The sequence below is a fragment of the Pseudopodoces humilis genome, chromosome 2, assembly GCF_049639895.1.
Source record: "Pseudopodoces humilis isolate 2021_Gansu_Grassland_sample_001 chromosome 2, ASM4963989v1, whole genome shotgun sequence".
NCBI classification, from domain to species: Eukaryota; Metazoa; Chordata; class Aves; order Passeriformes; family Paridae; genus Pseudopodoces; species Pseudopodoces humilis.
In genome coordinates this window covers 59482028-59501011 of record NC_142201.1, presented here as the reverse complement: position 1 = coordinate 59501011, position 18984 = coordinate 59482028, and the positions used below count along the sequence as shown (strand labels likewise).

The window sequence follows — 18984 nt, the reverse complement described above, 5'->3', positions numbered from 1 at the left end:
TGGACAGCATTTAGTCCCAAAGAATAAGAAATGCATGTGGGCTCACAAGTAGCTTGTGAGTGCAGGCTGCCTGAATTACACCATTCACAGTGGAACACCTAGCAAATTCGTGGTTCTGCACTTTACACATACTTGTTGAGCTTCAAATAAATGGTTATGCATAGCAGCTTTTAAAAAAGGACTCTGCCTGAAGAGTAGCTGTAGAATGTAAAGCCATAGATCTGAGGATGCAGACAGCATCTGCAACATGGACTGATTTCCACTGTCATGCACCAACCCCTTCTAGCACATAACTTGATGATCCTGGTAGCAGTTAGTATTTTCCCATGACAGCTGTTAATAGTTATTCAGACCCCAAATCCAGTATTGTGCTTCATTCCCCCACTTCTGCATCTGTACTGATAAATTAAACACTGTCAAACACTGTCAATTCTGAGGCCTGGGAGTACCGGCTTCCATTGCTAGAAAACTTTTTTATCTCCCAAAATGGTATGGCAGCATCTAAAATGCCTGTTGGGAGCTGTGGTTCATATTCATTCCTGGACAGAAGCCAGGAGTTATTTGTGAAAGTGCTGTTTGGGACAGGTCTAAACTATTCCAGAATAGCTACCGCACTATAGATGGCTGACTTCCCATGCTAAGAGTAGTGCTTGGTGCTATTGAGCACGGTATAGGAGGAAGCTGTTTTAATTAGCAAAGCAAAAGGTTTTTTCCCAATGGTGTAATGGGAGACAGGGCTACCAAGACAAAATACCCTCATAAGATCACTCCAGATTAACTGGAGTATCAGTGGTCCTCTTCAGACTGATGCTTAGGGGTAGTCAGAGCTCAGGCTAGCAGCCTACTAGTAGGGTGCCTTCTTGGTTGGTCTAAATCTTGTAATCTCCTTTTGCCTAGCTTTGTTTGAAGGGTATCAGGATTCTGCTGTATTCAAATAAATTTCTTCATCTCATGCTCTCCTCAATGTTACTAAGTTTAGAGGAGTATATTTTAGCATTTTTGATTAGCCCTTGAAGTTTTAGCAAGTGAATGAGATGTGGTTCCAACTGACTGTGTATTGATATGCTGATTTCCTTCTGGAGATACTACTTTCCTTTCCAGAACATTAATTGAACAGTAATCTCCCTGAATTCTCTTTCCGTGCAGCCTGGTTTAAGCAATGCTCTGCATTGTTATAACTGCAGGTTTAGTATTATGAAAAATACCATTCAAACATTGTCTGGCAGCCCTGAGTACATTGCTGGGTTTCCATAGAAATGGCACATAACAGATTAATATATATAAGACCTGACTTGTCTTTCATCAGAAAACTCAGAAATCTGAGTCCCTTTCTTGTGACAGGAACACTTCATTAATGTATTACTTAATTTGGTGAAGTCAGGTATTTCTCTATTCAAAGGCAGTGCACAGTCGTGCTGAGTAGCTTTATTTGCTTCCACTCTTCATCTTTTCTGATACTAAAACTGAGTAAGCTTTTCACCTAGCAGTGTGCTGACCTGGGAAATTCAATAGTCTCTACCACATTTTTATGCAAATAATGAGAAATGCCACATACTCCATGCCATTGTCTTATTGTCAATAAGGAATTAGAGTGTCTAGGTATAGTACCAAGTTGCCACATGTTTTTTTACAGACCTTCAACCCTCTCAAATATACTCCAGATTTTCTGTAGGAGTTCTTAGTCTTCCTGATGTAGAAAATTTATTATTTGATCAGTTTTAGCTTAGGTAAGGAAACACAGAATCTTCAATTTAAATCTTCACCTTCCCAAAATTATTCTGTGCCATCTTACCACTTAATAACTCATCTTTCTTGGAAAAAATTTGAGTGCTTAACACTTGTATAAGAGGACTATTAATTTGTTCAACCTTTATATACAGGTGCTTTGTAGATCAGGGAAATCAGTATTTCATCTGGTTCTTTCTTTATTGTGCATTGTCTGAGGTCTGTTAACTACCTAGGTGATGGAGGAAAGGGAGTGAACTGGAAATGGTGAAACTCTAAAAGCTTGACTTGCTAGAACTTGAGCAAGTACTTCATACCTGAAGTGGTAACATGGTTTTGTATTGCGTAGAGTAGCAGAGAAGAACCTGTGGCTTCTTGCTCTTTTTCCCAGCCTCTCTATATATCACTCCTCACTGACCAGCAGGATATTTTACCGATAAAGTATTTACTCACAGTTTTAGATCATGGAGTGAAATATAAAAACACACTTGGTAGTCTGTTTCAGCTGCTAATCAGAATCACTCTTCAGCAGCCAAAGCTTTTTTTCTAAGTTTAAGTTTGGCAGTGGCATCTTTTCCCACACAGAGCTAGCTGGTTGCCCTGTGAGAAGAGTAAATCTTTGCATTCAATATCTCTTGAAGCACTCTTTCTGCTCTCACTTCAATGCTTTCATGTTTTCCAAAGCTGTACACAGAAGTAAAATTGCCTCTTTCCTCTAACTCTGTTCCTTTGAGTGCGAAAAGACTTCAATATACGTGCCTGGGAGTGCAGGTTAAGAAACTGGTTCCTCACCACAGCACACAAACTCCCATTCTTTGTTTTTGTTTGTGACCTAATTTAATTGTACTTGGTCAAAACTGTGAGCAAATTGATGCTACTTTGAAATTCTGGGTTTGTTAGGCATGCAGCTGGAAAAAGAAAATTGTCCTTGCCAGAATAAGAAGTGAAAATGTTGTGCATTAACTAAAGACAATCATTTTTTTCAATTGTACAAAATGCTTGAAAGCCTTTCTGCTTGATAAAGTAATCTGTTGTAAGGCTGCATTGCATTAACTGTGAAGGAAAATTCCCGAAAATAATCTTTTAAAGTACTTATCTGACATTTATAGATCTCATAGAAGGATTTGCAACAATTCAGTGAAGCTGAGTTGCATCCTCATGAAGTCCAGTGGTATGCGAGTCTGTCTTATAGGAGCTTTACAATGAGGAAAGCATAGCCACTGCACACCCCAAGTATGCAAATGACCATAACTGTTTGCTTAAAAAATCATCCCAGCAAATGTCTTATCCACTGTATGGGTTCTGTATCCTCTGACCCATTTGCCTGTTTCCATAACCTTTTTTTTTTCTACCTGTGATGTTTTTCAGCAGACACATGATAAAATGTCTAGGCTCAATTCCAAGGGTGGAATAAAAAGCTGTGTTTATCTTTATGGAAGCACTAACAATTCTATTTGGATTGAATTTCTTCACAGCAAAACCAATGAATTACTGAACAGATTGGACGTGGGTTTGCCAAAGAGTGATTCCTGTCAGATTGCTAATCCTGGCCCAGAATCTATAGCATGGGTAAGCAAAACCATAGCGTGTGCTGTATTTTCTATCAACTTTCCAGGTGCTGTCAATAGCGTAATGTTGGAATATCCTAATTGAGCTTAATTGCCAAGACGTAACTCAGTGAGTACCAAGGAGTCTTTCTGGGTAAATGAGACTGCATACCTTGTCTCTTCCACACTGGCAGGGTATTATACATAGTAGAGGACTGCTCATGGATCTCTTTCTGATAAATGAGAACCAGGTTTATATTCTGGTTAGGTGAGAATCTTAAGTATGCCTTGTACCCATCCACTGGTGGTAAGCTTTTATGAAATCTCAGTTCATGTGAGCAGATGCTTTACTGCATTAAAAATCTAGTCAAAAGAGAAGCTTGTTTCTCGCTGCATCCTAAAAGTGATTCCATACACTGCTTGGGGTCTTTGTCCCAGTTTGAACTAGTCTGGTAAGTATCAGTGTAATTAGGAAATAGATAAAGTATTGCTTCAATTTCAGTTTTCTAATTGACTCTAAGAGGCTTTTTCACATACAATTAGTCTCTTCATGTCTAAACCAAGCTTTCCTACAAATGTAAAAAGTTTCAGTGAGGAGTATTAACCCTGAGAGAGAAGTATTTCTCCTGTAGAGAGGTTTGTAATTGGGGAAGGACAGAGAACAGGGAGCTAGGTGGACAGAAATTTACATTGGGAACAACCCAGCAGAAGTTTGGAACTATCTGGTCTGGGCAGCCCTCTGTTGTATACAGCCTTGAGCACCAGCTGCTGGGTAATAGGAAAAGAAGATTTGCCTCCACATTTCCTCAGATGCCTTATAAATGGGAAAAAAATACTCCCTTTATAGAAATTTGCTGCCAACAGGGTATATGACATGTCTGTCTTGTCTCTAGTATATCTCTTTCTGGTTTTCATTGCATGAAAAGGGAAGGTGATATTGAAAATAGGTTCCATTCTTCTTTAATTCTGCAGGATATTTTGTATCTCTGAAAACCTGAAAGACATTTTAGCAAATGTGGGCAGATTTATAGCTAGAAAGTGCCAATTTCTGCCCAGCACTGCTGGACAGGTCGTCAGTTGCAGGAGAGTGGCTTTCAGACTGTATTTTGTGGATAAACAACCAATATGAAGGGATATGAAAAGGGAGAAAAGATGTCTTGAAGCTACTTCTACCTCCCTCTTGAAGCATCCAGCACTCCAAACAGTGGGGAGTTTGCTCTATGGTAGGGAAGGCCTAGCCCTGCAGCCTTTGTATGGTGTGAGCATTGAACTGTGAAGACAAGTGAGCTCATGTCCCCACAACTGACTTGGATTTCAGCATTTTGGTATGCTGTATTCATATCCATACAGAAGTGGGTGGATGGCTGAAGGAACACTGATCTCTTTCAGTTTTACAGGTCTTACTTTTAGCCTTGGCCTTCTGCTTCACCTCCCTATGCGTGGGTTTCTCATTCCATGTTTTGACAGGTCTCTCAAAACCTTGTGCCAAATTACGTCCCACAGTTCGCCTTTCACTCCACTAGTGTCCAAGCAGATAAAATACATCATTTATCTGTATTGCTCTTTAGTACCAGCTGACATTATACTTGTCCTTTGTGTGGCCGCATTTCTGTAGCTTTGTGAATCAAATAATCACTTGTTTGTAATACAGCAATGAAGTTAGCAAAGTCTTCCCAGCCTGGATAAGGTCCTGTCTATAGGCATAGACACGTCCTCTGAGCCAGGAATCCAAAGCACATAACCAGTGAGTTCTTATCTAAATAAACTTGGCATAGCACCAAAATGCAAAACCAGTAGGAAAACTAGGACTCTAATTTGGATGTTACCTTGAATGTGTCCTTTGCCCGGAGTAATTAAAAGATTCAGGAACAATGTATTTGAAGTAATGAAGAGTTAAGCTTAGGATGTGCCTAACATGCATGCTAAAGGGGGGAATATACATACATGTATGTGATTTTTTAAAATTTGAAAATCTTGTTTTGAAAATGATCTGAGACAATGTGATGCAGACCAAAGTTTTTTTCCCCTCACATAATTTCTTGGATAGTGATATTAATTTAGCACATCTAGCTCAACTATCCTTGCCAAATGTTGCTTCACCTCCATGAACAAATTTGACTTATTTTGATTGACTCTGTCATTGATGTCTTTTTGGCCCTGCTTATTTAATCAAGCTCATAATTAAATTTAATCCTGTCTTTCAAAGTGTGACCAATCCTGTGTAGATTTTTATTGTCTTCCAACTTGATTAACATACTCTCCACACAATTCTCAGAGCCATTAAGGAGAGTAATGAATAATATCAGAACCAGAATGAGTCTCCCTGGACACGTGTAGCAACTTCTCCTAGCTCAAAATTGAGCTATTAATAATTGCTTTCTCTATTCAGTCTTTTTAGCAAATTATGTGCCTGTTGTTCTAATGGTGTCATTCTGCACACATATATCAAGTTTTGGGAATGTTCTGTAGACCTGTAACAAATTCCTCACTAAAGTCAAACCTGCACAATTCTTAAATTATTCTGGCTCATTTTTTAGTGTGCTACACTATGTCCCTGCTCAAAGACCTTACAGTAGAAGTTCCAGTGTATAATATCCTAAGGATCCTCAAAGAGCCTAATTGTAGATTGACCTGTTGCAAACAATTGCAACTTCTGAAAGATCAGGGCTAGTTATAGTAGTATTGTAGTGTATTGTAAAGTTATTTTAAGGGGTAGTTAGTGTATTTAAAACCTATTGCACAGTTAGTACATTATTCATGATGTATAGTTCACATTTTTAACTTTCTTGATGCCTCACAAATAATGGCAGGTTTTATCTCTCCTGTTGCCCTACCTCCACAAAAAATCCTGTCTTCCCCTCTGTTACAAGGCCTCCATTCTGCTTTTTTATCTTGGTAATATTTTCTTTTCTTTCTTCTCAGAATACCCGATCTCACTATCATATATCCTAACTGTGTTTTCTGTGTTTTGTGTGTTTTCTGCTCAGGGTATCTTTATGGTTGTCACTGGGACACAGAATAGCACTTGCCATGACTACCTGTGTGTGATGCACAGGTGGATATTCAAACAAACAGAGTGACTGAGAGGCTTTAGGCCACTTCTTGCTTAAATTCTAGTCTTGAGACTAATCTGTTTCTTAAGTAACTGGAATAATTTGACCATTTGTGTTTGTTAGTTACCCATATAACAATTTGAGAATAAGGTTTGGGAGTTTGGCCCCTCTCTCACCACACCAATGTATTTTTATTTTCTGCTGAACAATAGAAAAGAAGCCTTGCTTACAAGCAAGCTCTTGGAGAGGAAGAAAACAGAAGATTAGAGGAAATGAAGCAAGAACAACAGAGGAAGGTAATTATACATTAACAGTTTGCATATTGTATCATTTTTGCATGCTGTGAAACCAATTAAATACATTGATTACTTCTAGCCTATGCACAGAGCTTCTCTTTAGCAAAAGTGATTCAGTCACTGTTTTCAAATATTGTGAGAGAGATGAGTCAAGCTGTAAAATTTGAACAGGGACAGGACAATTATCTTCTGAGTTCAAGGCTGTTTGCTTCTGGAAAATGAGCTCCTTTTCACCTCTCCACTTGAATAATTGTGCAGAGGGCTTTTTGACCATGGCAACCAACTTCATAGGCTAAGGAAACCAGTTTACTCTTGCAGGCAGAAGCCATCTGACTGAGAAATTAAGAGTGATCTCTCTGAATTGTCTGTTTCTAGAGAACTGAGAGCCACAGGCTCTGCTTTTTCAAAAGGGGATGTGGAAATGCTCAGATTTGCTGTTAATTATAGTATGCCTCTCTGTGCCCTTGCTGACTACCTAGCTAAAGAGTTTTGTATTGTCTAAAAGGCAGGCATGTCATAACTGCAACTTTGGACTCCGTATTCTGCACATGCATCATGCATTGCCTGAAATGTGTAGTCCCTCTGGTATAGATTTGGGTACCATACCCACATAAAGTTACTCTACCAAGGATGATGGCACTGTGCAAAGTTACCGGTCTTGGCTCCAGGTCTGACTGTGAAAGTACAGGGAGAACAGCACTTGAAAATCTAGCAAATCATTTGAAAACATGTGAGCATGTGCTGAGCCACTTGCTGTGCCTCTGCTGTTACTAACATCCAAATTAATATTAAGATACTTCCTCAGCTGGAGAATTTTAGCAAAATAATTTCCATGCACTGAGTTTCTTCTAGGGCTGGAGAAGTTACTCATCCCCTCTCATGGATATCTTTCTTTGCATGTTGAGGTTGTGTCCTCATTTCATAGTATTCTAACAGCTATGATACTGGAAAAAAAGGTGGGGCAAAATGGAGCCTCTTAATTGCTATCCCACCAGGTATATGCTTTTTCCCAGAGCCTATAGAGAGGAAAAATGTTGAAAGCCAGACTGGATAGGTGTAAGGCTGGTTTCTGTTGTAGTCTGTACATGGATTCTTCCAAAGAGAAAACCATTACAGATGTAAATTAGCATGCCCCTAATTCATGGGTTTGGTTTAAGGGACTTGAGAAGAGCTGTAGACTCTTTAGTGATTTCCATGGGTTGCTAAGGAGGTGCTGGCTGCTTCTAAGGCTGCTCTTGTTTGCTGTGTGGTTCCAAGGTCTCCTTGCCTTCACAGTTGCTGCTACCTATTGTGCAGAGTAATGCACTACTTACAAACCTACTGTAAATAATATGTATTTTAAGGGCTCCAATAATTGTCTCTCAGATATATGTTGGCTCGTTTCTACTTCAATAATATTTATTAAAGTAATTGTGAATTCTGTCTTGTGTGTACCTCCTAGCACAGTGTAGCTATAAAATGTGTAGGTATTGTCAGTTCCCTTTTTTCTTCTTCAGAACAGGTTTTAGTGTGTATTGCTTGATTTAGAAATTTTCAGTACACTTTGAACACCGCATCATATACACACAATATATTTCAGAACATTACTCCAAGAAAGGAAGTCGGCATATTGGAAAGTCAGATACTGACTTTTAATTTTCAGGTTGAATAGTTATTTAAAATAGTGAAAATTGAGGTTGGCTCTTTTATTTCTTAATCCTGTTTCTTCTTTTAGGGCTAGACAAATATTGATACACAACACATTCTCAGTTATTGATTTTCTCCATACATTTATTGCATAGTTTTTACTTAATGTTCCACTTAAATTGATTTAAAAAAAAAAATCTTGTATTTCCATTCAGTTATTGAAACTTTTATCTAACCACATCATTTTATTTTAGTTTCAATTCCTACTGCTGTGCAGTTGCTATGGAAAATATGAAAAATGTGTCTGTTCCTATGCCTTCCCCCTTGCCCTGCAAGCCAAATCTACTTTGCAGAAAGATCTGCGACTTGGGCGCATTGCAGGCAGAAGGAGCTGGACAAACAAGCACATGTACAGAGCAGAGTCATACCGACTGTGTTTTCCTCACAGTTCTGGCTGAAATTGCATGAGCAAACTCTCCTCTGAAAATAATTCCCTTTGACACTGTTTATATACCTTAATACTACATAAGGCTGGTAGTCTGCTGTAGTGCTGGGAGCTTGTATATGTTTCCACCACACCATTTTCAACAAGTGCCATTTTCCCTCCTCACCCTGGGGAGCCCCAGGGAGCTGAAGGTGACACATCACATCACATACCCCAGATCTCATCTTCTGCTTGCACTCTGCAGAGGTAGGAGGCCAGGGACAGGTCTCCCTCCTACCATGTGAGCATGACAGCTGTGTCTGCTCCTGTTATCCCCCTCGGACACATCGGGAAATTCAAATCTGTGTTTTGGGACAAGGGGAAGCCAACCGGTGTCTGGCACACCCCCTTAAATGTAAGACTGTAAATGTCTGAATCCTATAACTTCACACTTCTTAAGTCACAAACAAAAATCATCCATGTGCTGAACAGAAAAACCAGTTCAGTTTACTTATGCTGCCACATAAGTAAAATGCTGCTGAGAGAAGTTCTGGTTCTAACTGAGGTTAACATCATGTGGAATTGATAGGGTTTGCAGCATAAGTATGTTAATTAAAAGTAAGTTTGTTTGTTTATTTGTTCATTTTTCACTTTTATCTTCACCAGGCTGAATTAATGGAATTTAAACAAAAGCAGGAAGATGAAACAAGGACAAAAGCACTTAAAAAGGAACAGAGGAGGTATGATGCAAAAAATGAAGAATACACTCGAATTGAGTTCCCACCTGGAAAGGGTCTCAGAATTGCAGGCACTCATGCTTTAGAGGGCTATTGCAGTGAGGATCCCTGACCTCATCTCTGGTATCTCTGGTTTAGCTTTCCTTTCAAATGAACCACTAATGTCCATCATTACAACTGCTCACTGTATGCAGTATGACCCAGAGTGCCTTTCTCACTTTATTTATCCTATCAGCATAGGATACAGCATAGGGTAGAAATGATTAGTAGTTTCATGGATGACTACTAGTACACTAGCTTCAGCTGGGACACACTTTACCTGTGTATGAACCTAGGTATCTATATATTTTTATGTCTATATCTTTTTTTTTTATTTTAGAATGGTCTACTTTGTCCATGCTTCATCTTGTGGTTGACTGTCTCTGAGGTTAGCAGACAGCTAAATGTGGGATTTGATATCAATTCAGATGGAACCTGTAGTGCAGCAAGGCCTTCTGCAGCTGCATTTCTTTGCACCCCAGGCTGTGCCTCACTGCTGTGGCCTCTCTGTGCTCAACAGTTCTCATCTTCCACTTCTGTTACTTAACCGACTTTTCATTACCCTGAAGCACAGCTTTATTCTCAGCTTTGTTTTCTGCTGGTAAAAAGAAACAATGCTCAGGCTCAAATGTAAAACCACCGTTTGTTTCTTTTTTTTTTTTTTTAATCATTATGTAAATATAAAAAAAATACTTCTGTAGGCAACCACTCTTCAGACTGCTTTCATTTCTTTTTTTCTCTCCAGCAAAGACATTGAAATAATTACCCATAGAAGTTAATGAAGGATTTTTGATTCAATCCATCTCATATCCCTAGACAGAAGTAACCCAGTATTTTGCTTCTTATCTCATTCTTACCGACATCCTTGTAAAACAACAGTCATGTCTAAGCATGTGTGTCAGTCCTGTGCAGTAATCAAGGGGAAAGAGTTTTCCAAAGAATCATAGAATGGTTTGGGTTGGAAGGGACCTTAAAGGTCATCTAGTTCCAACATCCCTGCCATCTGTAGGGACTTCCACTAGACCAGGTTGCTTAAAGCCCCATCCAACCTGGCCTGGAACACTGCCAGGGATGGGGCATCCACAGCTTCTCTGGGCAACCTGTGCCAGTGCCTCACCACCCTCATATTTCCTAATATCCAATCTAAATCTACCCCTTCTCAGACTAAAGTCATTCTCCCTTGCCCCTTACCACGTGCTCTTGTAAAAAGTCCCTCTCTGTCTCTCTTGTAGCCCGCTTTAGATACTGAAAGGCTGCTGTGGGGTCACACTGCAGGCTCCTCTTCTCCATGCTGAACCATCCCACTGTGAAAATTTTTTAAAAAAATTGAAGAAAATTCTATCTGTATTTGTCCATGCTTTCCAGATTGATAGAGCAGTGCAAGAAAATGCTAGAATTTCAGAGCTAGATGGTAGAAAAAGTTGTCAGCTGCATAAATTGTCTCTATTAGTAACAAGCTTAAGTGGGTTATTACATTTTTATTAGGAAATCAGTACTTCTAGAAACTTTCCTTGTGCACTGAAGACTGAAAGATCACCTAAGGTGAATTGTCAAGATATGTAACCTCCCTAAAAAGGTGGGTGGTGGTACACAGGTCATCTTTCTATGGAGAATTATGGTGTATTATGCACAGCAGTGTAGACAGCTGTGTGCCTTAGCGCACAGAGGTGTGCCTTTTAATGCCAATAGGCTGATCCCAGGATAAGGATGCATCTGGTGAATTGAAAATTAAATCCACCTGATCTCATGCCTGTCCATGATTATTCAGCACAGGCTTGAAAAATATAGAAGATATAGGGCACTGAACAGATGGGAAGGGAAAGCCACTCACAGAATGTTAAATTTCAATAGTTTGTGAACTTCTCAGGTGCCTTCAGTCATTATTCATTTTTTATTGTACTTTAAGGGTAAATAATGCTTTCCTGGACCGACTCCAAAACAAAACACAGTCTAATAATATCTACCACCCTGGAAATACTGGACTACCTCAATAATGGCATCTTGGTAAGTTATTTGGTACAGAATGGGGCAATGAGATTGTTTAAATGTTGAATTTTTCTCCAGACACTATTGTGTGTCTGTGTGTGTTTAGCCTGCCTGAAAGAACTTACAGCCCTGGCTGGATGTCCTCAGTACCATTCAAGAAGAAATTCTGTCTAAAATATAAGTTGTTCGAATGGGAGAAGAAAGGAAGAGCTGCTCCTCCAGCAGAACCCAGTGGCCTTGTGTGTGAGGCACTCACTGCAAGGGGCCACATCCAAGGCACTCCCTTAAATTCAGAACTGGAATAGTGAAATCATTTGGGATTTTTTTAAAGTCTTTAAATGAAAGATGCTTGGATATGCTGTAAATATTTTAATATGATATTGAAGTTGGAAGGAAAAAATCCCAAATTTCTATATCTATCTGTCTATCTATCTATCTATCTATCTATATCTTTCCTTGTATAGCTGTTCATTTTTTACCTATATAAAATTATGACAAAGAAGACTCAACTACATTTGATTTAAAATCAGTATTTGTAATTATTCTTTGAAGAAAATATATCTTGACCATAATTTATTAAACATCCATTCATTTTTTCAACTATCATAATGAGATATTAATATGACTGTTGTTTACAATTGCACTTTTCAATGTAAAAAAAAAAATAAATTATATGAGTTCCCCATCATGAATTTTCCCTTAGATTGAAATTCTATTTATGAAAGGACCCTAGTACAGAAATGGAAGAGTTAGGAAGACTAAGAAGCAAAATGATGAGAGTCTAGGAGAATTTAATGTGTGTTACAATGTAGATAAAGGTGTTTAGCTGATAAAATGTAAAAGCTTGAATTGGATTAGTTGGTGAAGGTGTGTATGTTGGCCAGTGAATACCAGAAAGAGTTCAGTTCAAGCATTTCCAAAGTCAAGGCATGGTTTAAAAGCAGATATTCTTGATACTGGAATTTTCCATGTACTGGAAGTGGGAAAAGGATGTTTTCATTACTACAAGCTTTGGGCAAGCCCTGGGCTCAAGAACCTTGTCCTAGTTCTTGGTCTTGGTAAGAGGAGACAGAACAGGCCAGCTCAACCTCCCATAAGGTCTGTGAGCAGGCATTAGCAACTTTACTCATCTGAAACACGTCAGGCAGCCCAGAAACTGATGGAAGCCAAGTTGCAGATGTCCAGGCTAGCTACAGAGTGTCAGTGAGAGAGCAGAGTGTATGGCAGGCCTGAGCCACCTCCTGAAGGACAGCATGTCTGCAGATAACAGAATTAGAAGCTGCAGGCAGGACACAGCCACCTGATACACAGTGAAAGTGCAAAAGGTAAAGCCTGCTGCATGGTGCCTGGTTAACAAAGGCAGCAAGGGCACTTTGTGTCTTTTATCCCCATTTGTGTACTGTTTCCTGATAAACTCCAAAGGAAATGTGTAACACAGCCCAGATCCCCAATATCTTACTCGAGCATCTCCGTCAGAGCACCTGCCTTCACCCCTGGAAACCTTGCCATTGTCTGCAGAGGGGGCAGGGGTTTGCCTTTAGCCAGATGCACGTGCCCTCTTTCACAGTGTGGGTGTTGGTTCCAGGAAACGAGTGTGCTCAGCCCAGGCACAGTTTTAACAACAGATGACTCAGTGGTGTATGCAGCCAACCCATGTGAGGGGGGAGTTTTACATATATATTCAAAGAATGCATCAACTCAAATGCAATAAAACCCCATGTATAGAAGTGATAAATCTACTGCTCTGTTATTTACTTAATGACTCCCAGGGAGCCTGCCTTCTGTTGGGTAATGCTAGATCTATTTTGCCTTTATGTTATAACGTGAGATTTGAAGACTAAACAGAGCAGGAAAAGATTAAATTATGAAAGAATATGTCATAATGGATAGGAATTTAAAAATGAGTATTGGTAACAAGTGCAAGAAAGAAAAATAATCTCTTAAAAGATAGGCTGGAGGCAGCAATCTTAGTGCCTTTGATTATACCAAAATTCTCCTTTCCTTTGGGATTTTAAACAAAGAGGACTGAACTCAAGGCAGGGCTTACAAGTCATGTAGTCTGCAGCCTGGCATTTTACACTACAAGGGAGCTAACTGAAACAGGTCAGACTATATACTAAGATTAAAAGAAGTAAAAAAGGTCCACAAAGTAAAGACCTGAAGGTAATTTTTGAGCCTATTCCATCTGTGCAGTGGCACCAAAGAGAAAATATTTGTTTTCTTTCACACTTGTTTGTTTTTTTCCTGTTTGAACTCTTTACAGTCTCAACAACTTCACACTTAACAGAAACTGAATGTTGTGCTCTATTGTCGAGGTACCTACTCTATTTTTCACTGTTAGTTCTATTAGCCTGGTTTCCTGAAGAAATGAAGTTTGTACAGTCACGCTGTCTGTCTGCATGTAATAAGGTTTTCCAGCTGCTGGCCAATCTTAGCCAAATTTAAAAGGGATTATAAGTCTCAGAGATAATTAAATTTCTGTGTGTTTTGTGAAAAGCAGTGACTAACATAGGAGACAGCCTAAAACAGTGCCTGCTCTGAGGGGTGGTGCATTCTCTGTATTATTTGACTGCAGCCCTCTGGCAGATCAGCGTGGGCAGAGCTCCAGAGCAGCTGCAGCTCTGCCCTGATTTCCTGGGGGCTAGGGGATTCAGGACATGGGTATCACAGAAGGCATGGAGAAAAGGGGAGGAGGCTGAATATACTGTGTATGTCTGGGCAGAGGGCAGGAGAGCAGTTCCATTGTCCAATTGTCCTCTAAGCAATAGGAAATGAGTTTTCATTAATTCAAATGCCCTCCAGACATTTTCTGTTTTATTAGGAATATTTATAAGCTGTTATATCAAGAAGGATCTTCATGAATGTAATTTTTTCTGCCATTTTGATTATAAATGTCAGGACACTCTCTGGGTGGCTATGTAGTTTCCTTTTTTGATGGGTAAACAACATAAAGATGTTCCACTTCTGTCTGTGAGCTACTGCACCCTTGAGAAAGCTCCGAGTCTTGCTGTATGCTATCAAAAAAGTTTTAATGCCCTTTGCACTGCCTTTGACATAAGGATAAGCCTTTTAGGATAGGAGGATAACCATTGTCCCTTGAATATCAAAGTTTAATAAATAAGATCATGTCATGGAATCACAAAATGATTTAGGTTGGAAGGGACCTTCAAGATCATCTGGTTCCAACCCACCTGCCACAGGCCCAGGGACACCTTCCATTAGACCAGGTTGCTCAAAGCTCCAGCCAGCTTGGCCTTGAGCACTTCCAGGGATGGGGCATCCACAGCTTCTCTGGAGAACCTGCTCCAGTGCTTCACCACCCTCACTGTAAAGAATTTCTTCTTAATTTACTCATTACTCAGCAAGGACTTAGAACTGAGACAGCATTTGTTCACTGTTATGACACAAATGATGAGTAAAACACTTTTGTTGTTACAAAAGAATGACTTTAAAACAGCTGCACATTTTGTTTTTCACTGCCTTGTGAGATTTGCCCATGTCCAGGGATGTAGGGATTTTCAGAGACCATAAGCAATGCATGGCAAGCCTGTAACAGAGACCTTGTTAATTTTTTACATGAAAACAGGGCACTGTCAAGTACCCTTTTGTTTATTCTGTAAACAGGGAGAGGTCACATCATAAACATATGGAATTCATAAGTCTACTCTTGTTTAATGAAATACTAGTTGTCTTGCTGAGCCATAGCAAACCCAGGATCTAGAAGGCAAGGTGACATATTACATCTTCCTTTCTTATGTGTCCATTATATCCAGTGTGATGCATAAGAATGAGAAATGCTCCCTTGAATGCTGACTCTGCTCTTTCAGTGGATGCATAATTTTAGATATTCGCTGTAGAAAGCAGCTACGCCCTGAATACACAGGTGTAGTGGGACAGGAAACCCCATTCTCTTTCTTTCCCATGTGCAGAACAGGAACTCAGTAAGATGCTGGATAAATTTCTTTTGAGGAAATATGATTTACAGATAAAACTGTTTTAAATAAACATGATTTGTGGGTTTGCACTTTGTTCAGAATGACCCATGGGAAAGTTTCTTTGGAGTCTCAACCAGCACTTGATTTATGCTATTTGTGACCAGTTGAAGGGGGAACAAGTCATGAAGTTTACTGTTGCACAGCAAAAAGAGCCACAGCTCAAAGGCCCCTGAAGTCACAAGGCCAGCATGCATGCCACAGGTTTCTGTAAACAATCCATCTTTAATATACTTACAGAAGGATCAAGTTGCATAAAAATGCTGATTTCTCAAAACAAAGAAAAAGCTTTCGCTTAACATGGGAATATTGAGAAAATAATATTTGTATAAGAAGGTTCTAGAATGCAATCCACAGTGGTTACATTTGCTTAAATGAATAACGTGATTTGCTAACTTAGCTTTAACTTGGTTAGTCTGTGTACAATCTGAGTTGAAAAGATTATTAATTTGTTTCCTAAAACTGGTTGTTTTCTTATTTGCTGGGATTTTCTTTTTACTGAGAACAACATGCTTATCCTTCCTGGCAGAAAATATAGAACCTACTTAGCAGAAGTATCAGCATCAATAAAGGGACTTCACATGAGTATGTCCAGGCAGGCTATAGCTCAGTTTAGCAATTTACAGCCTCTGGCAAGGCTGTCAAACATCATATGCAGATGTGTTCCACCTGCCTTTATCTTGAGCTCAATCATTCTTTGCTCTGAGAGTCTCATCCTAAATAAGAATAGTAGCAATCTGGGCAGGAACAGAAGAAACTTCTCACTCTTTCAAATTGTGTGAGGTTAAGGATTGAAGTATCTGAAGATATTTTAAATACTTTTAGATTTTTTTTTTTCCCTAGCAGAAGCAAGATATGTTTATCTCTTGAGTCAATACATCCTGCTATTTATTTAGAGTTCCAATCAAATATGTTTCTTCCTAGGACTGGAATCTTGCAGAAGGGCTTGCTTGTTATTTTAAGTGGAGTTTCAAAAGGGCTTCAAATAATTAAGAAAGCTCCACACAACTAGAAAACCATAATTCCCTGCATAAATATGTGATTGTATTGCACATTATACTGTACTAATGCATTTCTTTTCTTTTATCCAGGAGTCAAACTACTTGGAATAAAAGAGGAGCAAGGTAAGAATAATAAATTTGTTTGTTCTTTTTTGGACCAGTATTAATTTAGCTTTAAATTTGACATTTCATTATGATAACTTACATAGTTTAATTTTGAAACAATATGAAAAGGGATCTTAAAATATATGCATTCCAGCTCTGTGTTTGGGGGCCATGCAATGGTACATACCTAATCTGAAACGTGACTTTTGTAAAGAATCACAGAACATGTATTGCAGGTAAGAAGAATAGATGATGGCAATGAAGGCATCTTCTGGGAGTGCCTTGATATTCAGGCTAAAACTTCACTGCAGCCATGTTCTCTGCATTATAGACTGTGCCTGGACAAACCTGAACAGCTGAGGAGTGTGGCTGGAAGTGCAGGAGGTGACCCATATTTTGGTGTTCTTAAGTGAAAGGGGATACTGTCGTGGGCTGTGTTCTTCCAACTATTTCTCATGAACAGAAAGGGAGAGTGTTCATATCTGTGGAGGCTATCAGGAAAACACCACTATTGAATCAGAGAAATCAGGCCCTCTGTTTTAAAATGTGCTTTTCTTAAGGCCCACTGCAGCTGTGTTCCTTTCTGAAAGGGATCCCCTACTCTGATTCTCAGTTCTGATACAAGTATGTCTGCAGAGCCTTTACTTCTAGGCCTGGAGACTTTTGAAGCAAGTTTAGGTACTGACAAAGATTATTTGTTCCTTAGGAGATGGCTTCACATAACTATTTTTATTTTTTTTTTTTTTTGAGAGCTGGCATTTTATTAAAATGAATTTAAAATAATCAAGTTTTTAAAAGCCTCTTGCTTCCAACACTTCTCCCATAAATCTAGATATTCTTATGTGACTTTTTTCATCAGTTGCTACTCCAACAGTTATGTTAATATTTTTGCAGCAGGGCTTTTTTCTGAAGACAGTATCTAAATAATATTGTTGACTCCCCATGTGTTGTCTGTTCAGTTTTATGAGAAGTAAAATTATTACTAAAAAATTTCCTCAAATTCACTAAGGAAAGGACAATGTGTAGATAAAGGCAATTCCCTGGAGGGGCAGAAATGGCTATTTTTTGCAGTCCACAGTTCTACTAGGTTTTATAACCTGTGGACAGCTGAAGGAGTTCAACACATCAGATCCTTTGTTGTTTTTCACCATATTTACAATACCAATAATGTATTTACTTATGAAGTGTTCACGAAATATGGATGGGTGTATTTTTAAGCCTTGCATAACTGTTGTTCTGAAAACACATTTCAGCCTGCTATGTTAATATATTGTTCAAAGAGTTATTAATACGTCTGCAGATAATTAGGATATTTTGTGAATTAAATTTACAAAAAGATAGAAATCCCTTCATGAAGGCTTTACATAATTAAAAGCTAAAACCTGTTGGAAGAAAAGGAAGACTTTATTTTCCAGTGGACTTAATCCCTGAGAAGCTGACTTTGAATTTTGTTTTTGCTGTAAAAGATAAACTTTAATTCTGTTTTTTCCCTCTTGTTACAGGGTATTGCAGAAATATTCACTTTTATCTGGCCTAGGCCAAGTGACCTCATAAAAGCTCCAAGAAACTGCTCTTTATTGCATTTCTTTTCTTACTCTGACTTCAGCTGCACACTCTTCATGAGCAATCTGCAGAGACTGGTTTTCAGATGTCATTATTCATGCATACATATTTGAAACAGCTGATTATGAAAGTCCTTTTTAATTTTTTATAAGAATATGTGTATTTTTTTTTCGTAAATTGTTTTGCCTCTTGGAAAATGTAATTATCCTGGTCTTCCTGATCTCTAGAAAAGAAGACATAAGTGACTGCAGAAACTGTAGTAATATATGTGTTTACTTGCTACTCTATATGCAGAAAAAAACATTTCAGAGACAATCTAAAAAAGCAGGTAGAGAGTTTTCTTTTGGGAAGGGAAGGAGAAATATTGCTGGGGTTTTGTTTGTTTTCTGTTTGTTTTTGTGGAAGTTTCGTGAAGTTATTTTACTGTTGTACTCAACAGCAGACACTCAAGAAGAAAAATATGCATTGTAGACAGTATCTTTTAAATAAGTTCTTAGAAAAATACAACACATGAAAGAAATAAATACAGTTTGAAATAACACTGAGATGTATTTGATCTCTCCACATGTTTTGTGATATGATCTTTTCTTTGCCTGTTTTACCATGGTAACTTCTGTTACAGGAGTGGGGAACACTACTCCAACATTAGCTTTAGTTTCCTGCATTTCTTTGTCCCTCTAGCCCAGTGGAATTTAATTTGTGTCTCCCTGTCCCTGAGACAGATGACAACGTTTTAATGCTTTGTAAAAGTCACCTGCAAGATACTTCTAATGTAAAAGAAGGGTTCACTGTACGTGTTACATAAACCACACAGAGAAGAAAAAGTATCTGTGGCATTTTTAAGTGTGTCTTAGGCCAAGTTAAAGGTCTCCTGAGCAATTTTGTTCAGC

General features: G+C 38.7%; 1 protein-coding gene across 4 annotated transcripts in view; it reads left to right on the top strand.

Annotated features, from left to right (window-relative positions):
* The window catches only part of EPSTI1 (epithelial stromal interaction 1), a 49235-nt gene extending 30637 nt beyond the window's left edge, over positions 1-18598 (top strand). For 2 of the 4 annotated variants that reach the window (XM_014263351.2, XM_088051490.1), the window contains 6 exons: positions 3201-3294; positions 6538-6621; positions 9338-9411; positions 11354-11451; positions 16517-16549; positions 18034-18598. In XM_014263351.2, coding sequence (XP_014118826.1) covers positions 3201-3294; positions 6538-6621; positions 9338-9411; positions 11354-11441 — 340 coding nt within the window. In that variant the 3' untranslated portion in view covers positions 11442-11451; positions 16517-16549; positions 18034-18598. Of the gene's footprint in view, positions 1-3200; positions 3295-6537; positions 6622-9337; positions 9412-11353; positions 11452-16516; positions 16550-16767; positions 16916-18033 lie in introns of all 4 variants that reach the window. The other 2 variants (XR_015771867.1, XR_015771866.1) reach the window with 2 other exon arrangements.
* Positions 18599-18984: the final 386 nt, after the last annotated feature.